At 43.2% G+C, this 16,701-nt stretch overlaps 1 protein-coding gene across 3 annotated transcripts in view; it reads left to right on the top strand.

The window, feature by feature from the left end:
- pcsk5b (proprotein convertase subtilisin/kexin type 5b) overlaps positions 1-16,701 on the top strand; it is a 337,923-nt gene that overhangs the window by 163,989 nt on the left and 157,233 nt on the right. For all 3 annotated transcript variants that reach the window (XM_078214531.1, XM_078214532.1, XM_078214533.1), the window contains exons 11-12: positions 7,938-8,055; positions 13,271-13,459. In XM_078214531.1, coding sequence (XP_078070657.1) covers positions 7,938-8,055; positions 13,271-13,459 — 307 coding nt within the window. The remainder of the gene's footprint in view (positions 1-7,937; positions 8,056-13,270; positions 13,460-16,701) is intronic.

Below are 16,701 nucleotides of genomic sequence, written 5' to 3'. Positions count from 1 at the left end.
TATACCACGTCCACTGCCTTGCCCCCATCCACCTCCTTGGTCACTTTCTCAAAAAACTCAATAAGGTTAGTAAGGCACGACCTACCTGCCACAAAACCATGCTGACTATCACCTATCAATTCATTACTCTCCAAATAACTATAAATCCTATCCCTTATAATTTTTTCCAACATCTTGCCGACAACAGAAGTGAGACTCACCGGTCTATAATTCCCGGGGAAGTCTCTGTTCCCCTTCTTAAACAATGGGACAACATTCGCTAACCTCCAATCTTCTGGTACTATACCAGAGGCCAACGACGACCTGAAGATCAGAGCCAGAGGCTCTGCAATCACTTCTCTTGCCTCCCAGAGAATCCTTGGATAAATCCCATCCGGACCAGGGGATTTATCTATTTTCAGACCCTCCAGAATATCCTGCACATCCTCCTTATCAACTGTAATACTGTCTATTCTACTCCCTTGCAACCCAGTGTCCTCCTCAGCTATATTCATGTCCCCTTGCGTGAACACCGAAGAGAAATATTGGTTCAATGCTTCACCAATCTCCTCCGGTTCCACACATAACTTCCCTCTGCCATCTATAACTGGCCCTAAACTTGCCCTAACCAACCTTCTGTTCTTGACATACCTATAGAACGCCTTAGGATTCTCTTTAACCCTATCCGCCAAAGTCTTCTCATGTCCCCTTTTAGCCCTTCTAAGCTCGCTCTTCAACTCCCTCTTAGCCAATCTAAAGCTTTCTAGTGCACTACCCGAGTGCTCACGTCTCATCCGAACATAAGCCTCCTTTTTCTTTTTAACCAACAAAGAAACTTTTTTGGTGCACCACGGTTCCCTAGCCCTACCAATTCCTCCTTGCCTGACAGGGACATACCTATCACAGACTCGCAGTAGCTGCTCCTTGAAAAAACTCCACATGTCGGACGTTCCCAGTCCCTGTAATCTCCTAGTCCAACCTATGTTTCCTAATTCTCTCCTAATAGCCTCATAATTACCCTTCCCCCAGCTAAAACCACTGGCCCGAGGTTCATGCCTATCCCTTTCCATCACTAAGGTGAACGTAACCGAATTGTGGTCACTATCACCAAAATGCACACCAACTTCCAAGTCTAGCACCTGGTCTGGCTCATTTCCCAGCACCAGATCCAATATAGCCTCACCTCTAGTTGGCCTGTCTACATACTGAGTCAAAAAACCTTCCTGCACGCTTTGAACAAAAACTGACCCCTCTAACGAGCTAGAGCTATAACAATTCCAGTCAATATTAGTCAAGTTAAAATCCCCCATAACAATTGCCCTATTACTTTCACTCCTAAGCAGGATTGACTCCGCAATCCTTTCCTCAACCTCTCTAGAACTTTTAGGAGGTCTATAAAAGACTCCCAACAGGGTGACCTCTCCTCTCCTATTTCTAATCTCCGCCCATACTACCTCAACAGATAAGTCCTCATCAAACCTCCTCTCTGACACTGTGATACAATCTCTGACCAATAATGCTACCCCTCCCCCTCTTCTACCTCCTTCCCTACTTCGACTAAAACATTTGAACCCCGGGACCTGCAATGCCCTATAATGCCCTATTGCACCTTGCTCTCCCTTGCCAAGACTGCTCAATATTCCAGGATCATACTGGATTGCAAAGAAACTCCCTGTTTATTTTCAGTACTGCAGACAATCTCCTGAAACCCCTTTTCTGTTTCCTCCACCTTCACCTCGAACAACAAATGTAAGGAGCTTGGGGATTATATTGTCACTAAGATTATGATCAACTGATCAATAGTTTCTGCCTCTTTCCTCTCTCCCCCTGTTCACTGGTTCAAAAATCCTCTAAGGTTCCCTTGCTCTAGCCCTGAACTCGTGTCTTTTTCCAGTTCTGTTCCTATCTCCCCTCGTGCCCACTTCAATTCCCCTTTCCATAAAATTGATCTCCTGCTGCCTCAACCCAATTCCCGCTAAAATACTGACCACCCAACTTTCTTTCCTGGCTCTCATGAGCTGACGTTCATGTTTCTGTCTGCTTAGATACTGTGCCACTCTCGTTCCCATCTACCATTATTGCTGACTTCCTTACTAACCACTGAACATGCTTTCACCTCCCAAGTCCATGGACCATGTTTTCTAAAACTCTGTTTGTATCCACCAATCAGGTTTCAGCTCCTGCAACAGTACTGAAAGGACTGTAACTTGAATCCCAAATGGCATCCCATGTGACTGTAGCAAAGGAAAACGATCCTTCCTTGTCCTTCACAATCTGTCTGCAGCTGTGACAAGGTTGATCACACCATCCTCCTGGCCTCTCTCTAACCGCCAGTCAGTTGAGCAGGACTGTGCTTGGCTAGTTCCGTTCTTAGCTGCCCCAATCATAACCATAGAATTATTTTTCATACGGTTATCTCTGGTGTCTCTAAGGATCCCTTCTAATTCTTATCTAAGCACTATTCTTCAGCGACATCATCCAACAACAAAAGCATCAGTTTCCACATGTACACTGACCACATGCAGCTTTCCCTCAGCAGTACCTCTCTCAAACCCCCCCCCCCCCTCCAAACACACACCATCTTTATGTTCAACTTGCTTGCCTCGCATCCAGTTGTGGCAGATGAGAACATTTTCCAAATTAAATACTGGGAAGACTGAAGGCATTCTCCCATCTAGGGCCACGTCCTGTGATGGCAGTGGGACTTGCGAGTGTTAGAGGGAGATGGGAAATCATGCCATATTGTCTATCCGGCGTAATTACTTATGGATCCTGGGGTTTATCGACTTCTGTGGCGGGGCAGACTTCATAGCACACATCCCACTGTCATATTAGGGTGCCTTATTTAAAAGGTGCTCGACATCACCAACCCACTATTGAAGAAAGAAGATGGACCTCCTGAAGGAACCAGAGGCTGGAAGATGGACTCCTCACTGCAAGATCCATCTGATAGATGCTCTGCCCACCCACTGCTATGATGTTCCCGGGTTTAGTGTTGCTGGTAACCTCCATCTCAAACTCCGGAAGGAACCCAGGTCGACTTCAGAGAAGTCCCAACTTCTGCATGCCACGTTGGCCCAGACATGTTCTGGACCGGTGTGTTATCCTGCTTGCATTGCTGAGAATTGGTTATGTGCAACCTTCATCTGCATCCCATTAGTGGGATGCAAACTGGCTTGATACCAACTGCCAGTGGGATTCCTGATACACCATGGCAGGCATCATTGGAAGACCCCATTGTAATTTCATATCAGGGGTAACCAATTTTTGGGCCTCCTACCAAATTTTACCCCATCCCACTCCCTGCCATTGATCCCAACGGTGGGGTCATGGGAGAACTCTGCCCATTGTTTTTGGTCCCCCAATATAAACTCCGCTGCCTAGCCATCAACTCCATTCCTATTTTTGGAAACTCTAATTGGACTGTTTGCAATCTTGATGTCATATTTGACCCCATGATGAGCTTCCGCCCATATAGCCACATCATCATTAACACAGCCTGATTTCATCTCCATACCATTGCCTGCCTCAGATCATCATCTACCCATCCATGCCTTTGTTACTTTGAGAGTTGACCATTTTTCTCTGCACATCTTTCTTTCTTTACTCCTTTATGACACTCAATGCTTCCTCCTTTGACCAAGCTTTTGGCCATCTGCGCTAATATTTCTGTGTCAAATTTATTTTTGCAACACTCCTGTGAAGCACCTTGGGAGGTTTTAGTACATTGAAGAAGTTGTATAATTCCAAGTTGTTTTACTTTGTGTCCAATAACATTGGGTTGCATCATTCTGCTGCTTTAGGAAATTAAACTGATGTGTCAAATAAACCCAGCTGATCTGATGAGAGGTGCCCAAACAGCATAAAACTGGCAGAACACACTTTTATCCTTGTATTACTTTTAAATGTGCCAGCACTGCTACTTCAGGCCATGGTTCCTATGTGGACAGGTTCTTTTAGTGACGCAGTGGTTGAATGTGACAACTTGTCCCATATTTCCAGTTTACAAGCTGTTGCAATATTGTTTTGATCTGGGAGGCAGAATGGTGTTATAACTGCTGCTTCCTGAAATAGAGGGAATGATGTCAGACCCAAACAGTACAGCTGGAAGGAACGGCCTTGGTCTCTTGGTAGCTTTGAAATTTCCCACTAAGTAGTTATTTTCTTCCCTGAAAATGAAGGCCTGTTTATGCGTACGTCCAGCTGGAAGCCAAACCCTTGCATGTGGGACCTTTTGAAGTTTATTTCTTTCAGACAGCCAAACATCAGCTGTCTGGGAAGTCTTCCCCATGGCAACCATAGTTCCTGACGTGATATGTTTTGTCTCGACTGATGGTATTTCATGTGAGAAAAATACTTCAGGCATGCCATGTATGATTTGCAATGAATGCTGTTTCTAGTATATTATTAATCTTGACATTTGCATTTTAATTACTATTTGCTGAAGTTTTCAATTGACTTGTCTAAGCTTTTTAAATTAGAAAAAGAATATCTTTGTTAACTCTTTAAGCACTGAAGTTTCTTTTTCTACACCCAAAGGAATATACGCAATGATACAATACCCAAGTCGGTAGTAACATGTGTATTTTAAAATCTTTGTCAAATAGGGACCTCCTTTAAGCAGTACGCACATTGAATACAATTATTGCACTTGAGCCATTGAACTTTGAGCCATAAATTTTCATCTTTGCTTCCTCTTGGAGATGTTGAACCATACTATTGAAATGTTCCCAGAGTATTTGCATTCCACTCATCTCGCGTACTCTATGCTCACCGAAGTAACATTCCAATTTCTCACTGAGATATCTTTATTGGTTTCTTAGCAATTGTTTTGCATCTCACCCAAGTGGCAATTCTTCATGCTTCTGTCTAGAGTTTAATGTTGGTAGTCTATTCAACTGTGCAGGATAGAGTTGAAGCTTATTTTTATTCCTTCAAGATGTCTGTGTGCTGGAATTTTCTAGCAGGATTGTGAGATGTCATTTGGGAGTGGAATCTTTGGATTTTTTTTGTTTTCCTCTAATCCCAGGAGTACTAATGATAGTTGTAACATTTAAGCCAATTGGAGAAACTAAACTCACCTCCTAACATTTTATTTATCAAATTGCTTCCACATCTGCACAGCATGTAAAAACTTTTAGTAGATGAAAGTCTGTTTTTTTCCACATTGCCTCTGAAGCATGTGCTGAAAATAGCAACAGGAATATAACTTTTAACAACAACGCAAAATGGTCTCAATGTTCTAATTGAACATAATTTTCTAATTCTGATGACTGCCAAAATTAAATGAGATATTTTTGAATTATTATGGGAAGTGAGAATGATGTAAAAGAATCGAGGGAGATGAAGGCAGAATTTTCTGGCAGGCATAGAGTTCACATCTGAGGCCCTCCCAACTGCCCGTTACTCCAGAATCAGCCAATTAACAGGTCAGCTGCAGGAGCCTTGTCTAATTATAGATGGCAGATGGGTTGTGCAGCTGGGAAGCCCAATTGGAATAACGAAGGTTGTGGGCAGCAAACAGCTTTACCAGCAGATATCGTGCTGTCCAATGTAATTGGGGGGCCACAAACCGCTGAAGATTTCTAAAAATTGTTAAAAGCACAACTGTTAGACTGCAATTGTGCAGACTGCAACCAAGAGGCTGCTTCAGGAGAATTTGTGGGCTCAATTTGTGCTGAGGGCACTCGGGCATCAGTAAAAGGCCCCTAATTTGGCTATTAAGCGGCACAATAATGAGTGCCTGCCCCATTGGAGCCAGTTGTTGACTTTCTTCCCTTCACACCCCTGGGAAATTTCTCGCAGAGATTGGAATGCATCAAGAACATTCCGTATTTGCCACCCCATCACCTCAGGGCTTTCTAACAAGATTCCTAACATTGCAAACTTTTTCCGACCCTGCCCTGCCAGCATGATGCTGTGGACCACACCTGCAGATTTTCTATGTGCAGCCGGTGAGCTGCACATCAGTTTTCTTGCCTCAGTCAAAACTCAACAAGAATGAGAAATTTCTGTCCGTAGTAGTGATATTGTAGTGGTGTCTCCTTTAGAGACCTTGGGATATCACTAAGTGAACCTGCAGAACTTGAACAGCCATGGCAGGAAGCAAGCTCCCAAAGGATCCCTTTGTTGAGATGCTACTTGAGCACCTCTCTTAGCAAATGAACGATGTGTCCTTTAAAAGGAACCTTGAAATGATGAGGATTTTAAGTTTGCCCGTTCTTTTTAATGGGCCAAGATCACTTGTAGAGTATTCCATTTTTAAAGAGCTCACACTTCCTGTAAATTGAAGGACTCTGCCAGTAGATCATATCATAGAAACCCTATGGTACAGAAGTAGGCCATTCGTCCCATCGAGTCTGCACCGACCCTTTGACAGAGCATGCTACCTAGGCCCTATCCCCGTAATCCCGTGTATTTTCCCCCTAACTCTCATTCTGGTTACTCGGTATGGGGCAATTTTCAATACCAATCCACCTAACCTGCACATCTTTGGACTTTGAGAGGAAACTGGAGCACCCAGAGGAAGCCCACACAGACATGGGGAGAATGTGTAAACTCCACACAGACAATCACCCAAGGCCAGAATCAAGCCCAGGTCCCTGGCACTTTGAGGCAGCAGTGCTAACCACTGTGCCACCATGCCACCCATCAAAATTAAATGCCTCCCATCAGGAATTGAACCCCAGTCTCCCGCGTGACAGGCGGAGAGACTAACCACTATACTAATGAGGAACTCGTACTATACTAATGAGGAGTCAGGCTGCTCTATATTCTCTTATCCATTCCTTTATTGTTTAAAAAATAATAAGTTATTTTAGAGCAAGCTAATGCCCTTTTTAGAAGAACCAAGCTTTGCTTGAAAACGGTTTGCCATAGTTAATGAAAAACCAATGTAAATGAATAAAATAAATATAATTAGTTTGGATTCAGGCTACAAGATGCATGAGGGTTTAAAAAACCCCAGCCTAATTTTGAATACTTTCCAATGACACTATGTAGTAGAAGGTGGGAGTCCATCTGGTCCCATTTGAAGAATAGAACAGTTATAATGAGAGAATCAAGACTGAAGAATGGCTTCCTCTTAGATTCATGGTGAAAGGTATAGATTTGACAGCTGAAAACAAATATCAACTGCATATTCTCAGGTGGGTAACCAGTGCTTGGCGCATGTACTGAGAATAAGGCATATGAAGGATTGACATTCATCCTGTTCAAGGCTTCTCAGTTGATAAGAGTACAAGTTTTAAACTCAAATCAATTAATGGCTCAAAGTTGTCATGGGTTTTATTTCCATTTTTATATTGGAACAAGCGTACTGAGTAGATTAATGAAACTTGTTTGTTGGTTGGAGGGGTGGAATGAGAAATCGATCTTGTGTAGCTGATGTTGTGCAACGTTGCCAACACTTGCTCAGCATGCAAGGAAAACTAGGGCCAATTTCCACCTTCAGACCACTGTTGAATTCCCATCCGTCTTGTTGATGAGATGTGAGTTCCACTTTGCCTATGACTACAGGTCATTGTTTGTTGTCAGAATTTGTTATGATCAGGCGATAAAGAGTAAATCTACTCCTTCAGATTCAATGACCAGAAGTATTGGTGTCTGATTAAATTGGATATAATTTGAACTGTCTTTTTAATAACATTGGAATTAAGTGGTGATGCAGATGGGCACCCTGGAAAATCAATCTTGAAAGATTTGTTTATTACTACAATTAAACCAATTAATATGATTTACCAACAGCTGCTGGCAAGGGAGCCATTCTAATGGTTATGCATTTTAGTCTTAAGACTGGTGCCTGCGCTTCCTAGGAGGGGAAGAACTGGAATATAGTAGTGGTAGACATGCACCAGTGGTACATGCACCACGTGATTTAGCATGATCAAGGTGAAGTGAGGAGAGCTGCCTTTTCTCCAGTTGAAAGGGAGTTACTGACTGAATTTCCATGTTAACAGTGAGCCACCTGTATGGATTTGGATTAATGGACGCAGAAGCCATGGTGAAGGAAGCAGAGCGTTGGAAATCAGTCCCATCCCAGCATATCTGTATGGAGAACCCAGACAAACAAAGCAGGTACTAAATATGTGCAAATGAAAGATATGGGGAACATGATTGGCTAATGCTTTTCAAAGTTCTATTTTGTTGCGCTAACCTAATTAAAGTAACTATTTTGCTTGATTTTCTTGTTTGGTCTTCATTTTATGCTTTTAACTTGAGTTCCTTTTGCAATAACATGTAACATGAAAGGGCTAATTATATTACATAAATTTGTTTTGACTCTGCTGGGTTGTTAATATGACAGGTAGGTTTAAATTGTTTTTTCTTTGTTGTAGCTGAGTTATGTAAACCAACCAGACTCATTTTGACTGAATTGAAATTCTAGTAGACATTTTAAAATATTCTAATATTTCAAATGATAACAAATACGGACTATGCACGAAGAATGATGCCAGTTAGTAAATGGGTTTGAAATCAAAGATTCAATGTGATTGGCAAAACGGGATAATTTGAGAGTGGCTGAGGCATATGCTTTTATTTTGAGTTCTGTTGAGGGAATGGTTTTATGGAACATTTTTAAATATCCTCATTGGACATTTAGGTGTTGGCCTTGCCATTTTGCTGCAGTGAAAAGATTAAGGCCATTCACATGTAAACAAATTTTATAAAACAGCACAGCGCCCATTTTAAATTTTCTCCTGGGATAGTGATTGGACAACCACCCCACTGACATTTTGTTCTCTTTCCTCATTTGCCGCTCTTTCTCCCCCTAATTTGTTGGCCATTCAATGTGATAGATTTGGGCAAAAAGAACTTGCTGCAACTTGAGACCTGGATCCACCCCAGACTACTGGATTATAAATGGGTTTCTTGGGTGGTGGAAGAGTTGGGCTTAAAATTGCATTAGAAAACATGAAAGTGATTGCACAGAGAATGTGTTCAATTTCACGTGCCTTGTTTTTCAAAGGGAATTGATGACCAGAGTTCAGAGAATAGCAACAAAAATCATTATTGAATGCAGAATCATAAAGGGATAAGCAATATCTGGGGAAGTCTGCTTTTCAAAGTATACGCTATTTGATGAGCAAAACAACATAAATGGGGCTCTTAAAATAATTTTAATGATTTGAAAACTTTGATGCTAAGTCTGTCACACACTAAGCAAAGGGAAGCCATCAGCAGGATGCATTCTCTTACATTCTAGAGCAGCACTAGGACAAATAACAGAGATCTTAACTTTAAGTTGGTCTGAGAGCTATTCCTTCATGAAACCCAGGAAGCCATGCTTTAGTGTAATTTCTAGAGGTGAACCAGTAGGTCTGCCCTGCCTGTGCTGGCTCTATGTTAGAGAAAGTCGTAATTAGGCTTCTTTCCACGTCAGATACAGATCCAATTTTGGCTTAAAAGATGCAACATTCTCTGTTTCAATTAATCCCTTGGCAAAATATTCCCTGCTCAAACAACCCATTGCATCAAGATAAGTCTCCTAACCTGTTTCCTCATGTTTAGTAACTTTGGAATTGTTGTCTTCTCATCACTGAGTTTCTAACCAGAGAAGTCGAGCATATAAGGAAAGACTATCAAAACCCTTTATAATTTTAAAAAGCATTATTACATCACTTGCCCTTCTCTTCCCCTTCGGAAACAGATTTGTGAAATGCCTTTAATTTTTCAGCATGTCCAAATGCATTTCAGTCAGTTCATACATTTGGAAATGTATTTGTGGGACTGAGCGCAAAATTATCTGCCCAAAGAGAATTATATTAAAAATAAGATTTGTTAAAGATTCAGAAAAGGTATCTTTTATTTCTTATTGGTTATCTTGCATCCTATGAGAAAAAAAGAATAACTAAACTTATGTGCCAAATTTTCACCTGGGTGCAGATGTTTGTGTGCGAATGCCCACACTAGATTTTTTTTTTGGAAGAAATCTTGATTTTCTCCACATTTTCGACCGCATGTCATTTTCCTCTGGCCTTATCGTAGGTTGGGTGTACCTAGTGTGCAAAACGCACACCCACAGGAAATTGCATCAGTCTAAAACCCAACTGGTAAAGAGTGGTGTGCACAAGGCAGTTCTCAAGAGACTTTGAGGTGAGTGCAACAAAGCCTTTCTGCCATAGTGCTGTGCTGCTCCTGATGCACTGTTCACCACTCTGCTGGGGCAGACCGGTTCCTGCTGTCCATCTCCATGCTGTGCTGGTCTTCATGGGCAGCATTGTGCTGGTGGACCCATGGACCCTCGTGTGTCACCGTTCAGATCAAGTACAACGCCTAGGCTTAGGGAGTATAGAGGTCTCCTCCCTCCTGGTGCCACATACCAGTGTCTATCTGGACAGCACTGTGCAAGTATCATGCAGCCGCCATTTTAAAAAAAAAGTTTGACCGGGGTAGAGTGCAAGGTGAGGCCAGGGATGCTGGCCGGGCAGGCAGAGAGGCAAGGAGATGGATGAAGAAGAGGAACAATAGAAGGCAGAGGGAAGACAAACAAAGAGAAACTGGACTCTGACAATGCTGCATGAAAATCTGTCATACAGGGGGATCAAAGGGATACTGTATCATTTACTGGAAGGGAATGCATGGACACTCCAGATGTGGTGGGTAGAGGTTCAAGTGGACCATGGGCACCTCGCAGGTGATGGGTTCAGGTGGGGGGTGGTTAAATTGCAGAATAGATCTCCTCTTGAGGCTGCTAGCCTTTTTCTTTGGGTTGCCGACATCCCGCATGGTCTGGTGAAGACAGGTGGGCTGGAGAGAGCAAGGTATGTGTGCTGGTCTGGTATTCAAGTATGGTGCTGGGTCCTTCAAACCTGCCAGCTGACAGTGGGAAGTCAAATTTGCTGCCAGTCTGCCAGGTGCTTCGGAGGGGTTAATGAGGTTCTAAGCACAGAATCTGTGATCCCGCCTTTCTGAAAAAAAAAGTGTGGCCAGAGTTGCCCGCCCCCCCCACAGTCTCAAAAACAGAGCAGAGAATTCCGCCCTATATTTTTAACGTGGTATCTTGTTTGTTTATAAATCGAAAAGGCACTTAAAGTATTGCAACCTTTCCTCCTTGGTTTTTGGGTCCAGTATCAGTGAGAGTGCTTTTGAATTCATGGTTTTCCTAGACTGTTGGAGGATACATGGGGATGCATAGAGGTGGCATGGGGGAATGTGAGATGGCATGGGATGGACAGGGAGAACAGCAGTGAGGTTTATGAGGCCTTTAAATAATGTTGGGAGCTGTACTGCTGTGCTGGCGAACCAAGGTGGGCTTTCTAACAGATCCACCTCTACACCCATGACAATCCCTTGTAAAGTTACACATAGGTCAAGTGTGTATTTTGCCACAAAAGGCGCCAAGAAATGGAAATTATTCACTTCCGATTTTTTTTGGAGTGGATGAAATGATTAAAGTGAATTTATGTTAGCAAACTAAATATTGGGGTCGATGAAATATTTCTAAATTTAGGGACATTTTCTCTAGGATTAATTTGGGGTATAAACAATGGCTTGCTAGTATAGAAGTTGAATACAGTTGAAAAGGGAGACAAGTTGCTAAATTTTCTGCTGGAGTATAAATAAGAACATAAGAACATAAGAAATAGGAGCAGGAGTAGGCCATCTAGCCCCTCGAGCCTGCCCCGCCATTCAATAAGATCATGGCTGATCTGACGTGGATCAGTACCACTTACCCGCCTGATCCCCATAACCCTTAATTCCCTTACCGATCAGGAATCCATCCATCCGCGCTTTAAACATATTCAGCGAGGTAGCCTCCACCACCTCAGTGGGCAGAGAATTCCAGAGATTCACCACCCTCTGGGAGAAGAAGTTCCTCCTCAACTCTGTCTTAAACCGACCCCCCTTTATTTTGAGGCTGTGTCCTCTAGTTTTAACTTCCTTACTAAGTGGAAAGAATCTCTCCGCCTCCACCCTATCCAGCCCCCGCATTATCTTATAAGTCTCCATAAGATCCCCCCTCATCCTTCTAAACTCCAACGAGTACAAACCCACTCTCCTCAGCCTCTCCTCATAATCCAAACCCCTCATCTCCGGTATCAACCTGGTGAACCTTCTCTGCACTCCCTCCAATGCCAATATATCCTTCCTCATATAAGGGGACCAATACTGCACACAGTATTCCAGCTGGGGCCTCACCAATGCCCTGTACAGGTGCATCAAGACATCCCTGCTTTTATATTCTATCCCCCTCGCAATATAGGCCAACATCCCATTTGCCTTCTTGATCACCTGTTGTACCTGCAGACTGGGCTTTTGCGTCTCATGCACAAGGACCCTCAGGTCCCTTTGCACGGTAGCATGTTTTAATTTGTTTCCATTGAGATAGTAATCCCATTTGTTATTATTTCCTCCAAAGTGTATAACCTCGCATTTCTCAACGTTGTACTCCATTTGCCATATCCTCGCCCACTCACTCAGCCTGTCCAAATCTCTCTGCAGATCTTCTCCGTCCTCCACACGATTCACTTTTCCACTCATCTTTGTGTCGTTCACTTTTCCACTTATCATGGTGATCGTTTGAAACTTTGCATTCCTGTGTTTGCCCTGATGAGTGCAAAGTAAAAACTTCAGCAACCATCTCTTTTCTGCAATATTTTGGGTTCAGTTGTTGTGACAAAGGATGCTGGAAATTGAATGCAAAATTTAGTGGGGTAGTTAACAGTAAATACTTAAATATTTCCAAATCGCAAATTTCATTGAAACAATACCATAGAACCATAGAAACCCTACAGTGCAGAAAGAGGCCATTTGGCCAATCGAGTTTGCACCGACCACAATCCCACCCAGGCCCTATCCCCATATCCCTACGTATTTACCCGCTAATCCCTCTAACCTACGCATCTCTGGACACTAAGGGGCAATTTTAGCATGGCCAATCAACCTAACCCGCACATCTTTGGACTGTGGGAGGAAACTGGAGCACCCAGAGGAAACCCACGCAGACACGAGGAGAATGTGCAAACTCCACACAGACAGCGACCCAAGCCGGGAATCGAACCCAGGTCCCTGGGACTGTGAAGCAGCAGTGCTAACCCAATGTTGGTTCATTGACTTTTTCAAAAATAACTGTGGCGATTTCCTGAAGCAAGTAGTAGGAATAAAATGTCTGTGTGAAGAGCCTGTTGTCTAAGTCACTTGCTACCATTTTTGCTTCACGTTACTCAAACTCTTGTCATTGTTATCGAGCAACAGTTTAGAACTGGCCTAGTCTCTAAGACTGTTAGCCCATGCTAAAGTATTCCGCCTATACAATGCAGCTCTAATCTAACTGACTTTCTTGCTGCAGAACCATTCGCCCTGAGCATCATGTGAGAGCAGTGTACAAAGCCACTGGCTGTTTTGACAATGGAAACCACCGTGTGATTTACCTGGAGCATGTTGTTGTTCGAGTTACCATTGCACATCCTCGCCGAGGTGACCTGGCAATATACCTGACCTCTCCATCTGGAACAAAGTCCCAGCTCCTATCCAACAGGTATTTGCATTCACAGTATCAGCTAGGTTTAATCCCTTGACTTATAACCAATGCCATGCCATGTTCTGATCAATAATTGCTGTTAAGAAAATGAGTTCACAGATTCAAGTTAATGCTGCATTGGCAAGAAACGAGGAACATTTCAAGACAACATAACAGCGTCATTATTCTATTAAAAATGATACTATCTTATCTCTGACATTGGCTTCTGGTAAAGGACCTGATTCTACTCTTCAAAGTTCAAAAGTTCAGCGCATATATCCACAGTCACCATGGAAGAAAGAAGTTGTGCATGATTTGATTTGATTTCTTATTGTCACATGTATTAGTATGCAGTGAAAAGTATTGTTGCTTGCGCGTTATACAGACAAAACATACCGTATCTAGAGAAGGAAAGGAGAGAGTGCAGAATGTAGCATTACATTCATAGCTAGGGCGTTGAGAAAGACCAATTCAATACGAGGTAGGTCCATTCAAAAGTCTGGCAGCAGGGAAGAAGCTGTTCTTGAGTAGGTTGGTACATGTCCTCAGATTTATGTATCTTTTTCCCGACAGAGGAAGGTGGAAGAGAGAATGTCCGGGGTGCAGGGGTTCCTTGATTGTGCTGGCTGCTTTTCTAAGGCAGCGGGAAGCGCAGAGAGAGAGTCAATTGATGAGAGGCTGGTTTGCGCAATGGACTGGGCTTCGTTCATGACCCTTTGAAATGTTTTGCAGTCTTGGACAGAGCAGGAGCCATATGAAGCTGTGATGCAACCAGAAGGAATGCTTTCTATGCTGCATCTGTAAAAGTTGGTGAGAGTCGTAGCGGACATGCCAAATTTCCTTAGCCTCCTGAGAAAGTAGAGGCGTTGGTGGGCTTTCTTAACTATAGTGTCGACATGGAAGGACCAGGACAGGTTGTTGGTGATCTGGACATCTAGAAACCTGAAGCACTCAACCATTTCCACTTCATTCATAGAACAGTACAGCACAGAACAGGCCCTTCGGCCCACGATGTTGTGCCGAGCTTTGTCTGAAACCCAGATCAAGCTATTTCCTCCCTATCATCCTGAAGTACTCCATGTGCCTATCCAATAGCTTCTTAAATGTTCCTAAAGTTTCTGACTCCACCATCCATGCCGGCAGTCCATTCCACACCCCAACCACTCTCTGAGTAAAAAACCTACCTCGGACATCCTTCCTATATCTCCCACCATGAACCCTATAGTTATGCCCCCTAGTTACCGCTCCATTCACCCGAGGAAATAGTCTTTGAACGTTCACTCTATCTATCCCCCTCATCATCTTATAAACCTCTATCAAGTCTCCCCTCAACCTTTCCTCATAAGACCTACCCTCCAAACCAGGCAGCATCCTGGTAAATCTCCTTTGCACTCTTTCCAGTGTCTCCACATCCTTCTTGTAGCGAGGTGACCAGAACTGCACACAATATTCCAAATGTGGTCTCACCAAGGTCCTGTACAGTTGCAGCATAACCCCACGGCTCTTAAACTCAAACCCCCTGTTAATGAACGCCAACACACTATAGGCCTTCTTCACGGCTCTATCCACTTGAGTGGCAACCTTCAGAGATCCATTGATATGAACCCCAAGATCTCTCTGTTTCTCCACATTCTTCAGAACCCTACCTTTGACCCTGTAATCCACATTTAAATTTGTCCTACCAAAATGAATCACCTCGCATTTGTCAGGGTTAAACTCCATTTGCCATTTTTCAGCCCAGCTCTGCATCCTATCTATATCTCTTTGCAGCCTACAACAGCCCTCCACCTCATCCACTACTCCACCAATCTTGGTGTCATCAGCAAATTTACTGATCCACCCTTCAGCCCCCTCCTCCAAGTCATTTATAAAAATTACAAATATCAGAGGACCAAGCACTGATCCCTGTGGCACTCCACTGGTAACCGGTTTCCAGTCCGAACATTTTCCATCCACCACCACCCTCTGTCTTCTGTTAGATAGCCAGTTTCCTATCCAATCGGCCAAACTTCCCTCTATCCCACACATCCTTATTTTCTTCATAAGCCGACCGTGGGGGACTTTATCATACGCCTTACTAAAATCCATGTATATGACATCAACTGCACTACCTTCATCTACACACTTAGTTACCTCCTCAAAAAATTCTATCAAATTTGTGAGGCAAGACTTGCCCTTCACAAATCCGTGCTGACTAACCCGGACTAAGCTGCATCTTTCTAAATGGTCGTAAATCCTATCCCTAAGGACCTTTTCCATCAACTTACCGACCACCGAAGTAAGACTAACCGGCCTATAATTACCAGGGTCATTTCTATTCCCTTTCTTAAACAGAGGAAATCGTTGATATAGACAGGGGCATGTCCTCCACTACGTTTCCTGAGGTTAATGACTATCTCCTTTGTTTTGTTGATATTGAGAGAGAGATTATTGTCGTCGCACCAGATGAGAGGCCAGAGGTTGCAGAGTTCTTGGGGTGGATGGTGGTTGGTTGGGGGTAGTTTAGTGTTGGAGGAGGACAAATTGGTGAGGCCATGACGCAATTTGAACATATGGATGAGAATTTTAAATTGGTAGCAATGGATAATCAGGGGCTGCTGTAGATAGGATACATGCTTTTGATGAAGTAATGTTCATGGAGTTTGGGAGAGTGGCCAGGGGAGCATTGGAATAGCTGAGTCTGGAGATAACAAATGCATGGATGAGGTTTTAACATGAGTGCTTTGAGGCAGGTGAACTAAGAAGTACTTTCACTCCAAATGCCAGATGATGATCAACTCCATTTATAATGGAATTTAAGGTTCAACTCGAGGTCATATAAAACCTTTTTGATTGGGAACTTTTGGCTTTAACCCAAGTCAATGTCTGGAAAGGTCAATGGAAAGTATGGCAATGCCAAAGATGATGGCGTCCACATTCATCTGGAGAACATTGCATCTCATCCTAGACTAAAAGTTGGCTCGGCTGATAACCCTGAGGCAATAAGGGTTAAGAAAGCTGGTAGTAAAGATAGAGTTATCAGTGATACATTGCAACCTGATTTCTTTCAGAAGATGTTGTGAAGGAGGGGATGAGAGATAGGTAGTTGGATAAAACACTGCAGGGGTGGTGAAATAAACTATTGCTGGAAAAGCTCTGGCAATCCTTGGATAGGTGAGGGTAGATCCAATCATGGGTAGTTCCACTCAACTGGACAGCAGCGGATACACATTGAATGAGGTTGGTGTGAGCAATCATCTCGTGATGTAGACTATCACGAT

The sequence above is a fragment of the Mustelus asterias genome, chromosome 6 (genome assembly GCF_964213995.1).
Source record: "Mustelus asterias chromosome 6, sMusAst1.hap1.1, whole genome shotgun sequence".
Classification (NCBI taxonomy): Eukaryota; Metazoa; Chordata; class Chondrichthyes; order Carcharhiniformes; family Triakidae; genus Mustelus; species Mustelus asterias.
This window is presented reverse-complemented; position numbering and strand designations above follow the sequence as displayed.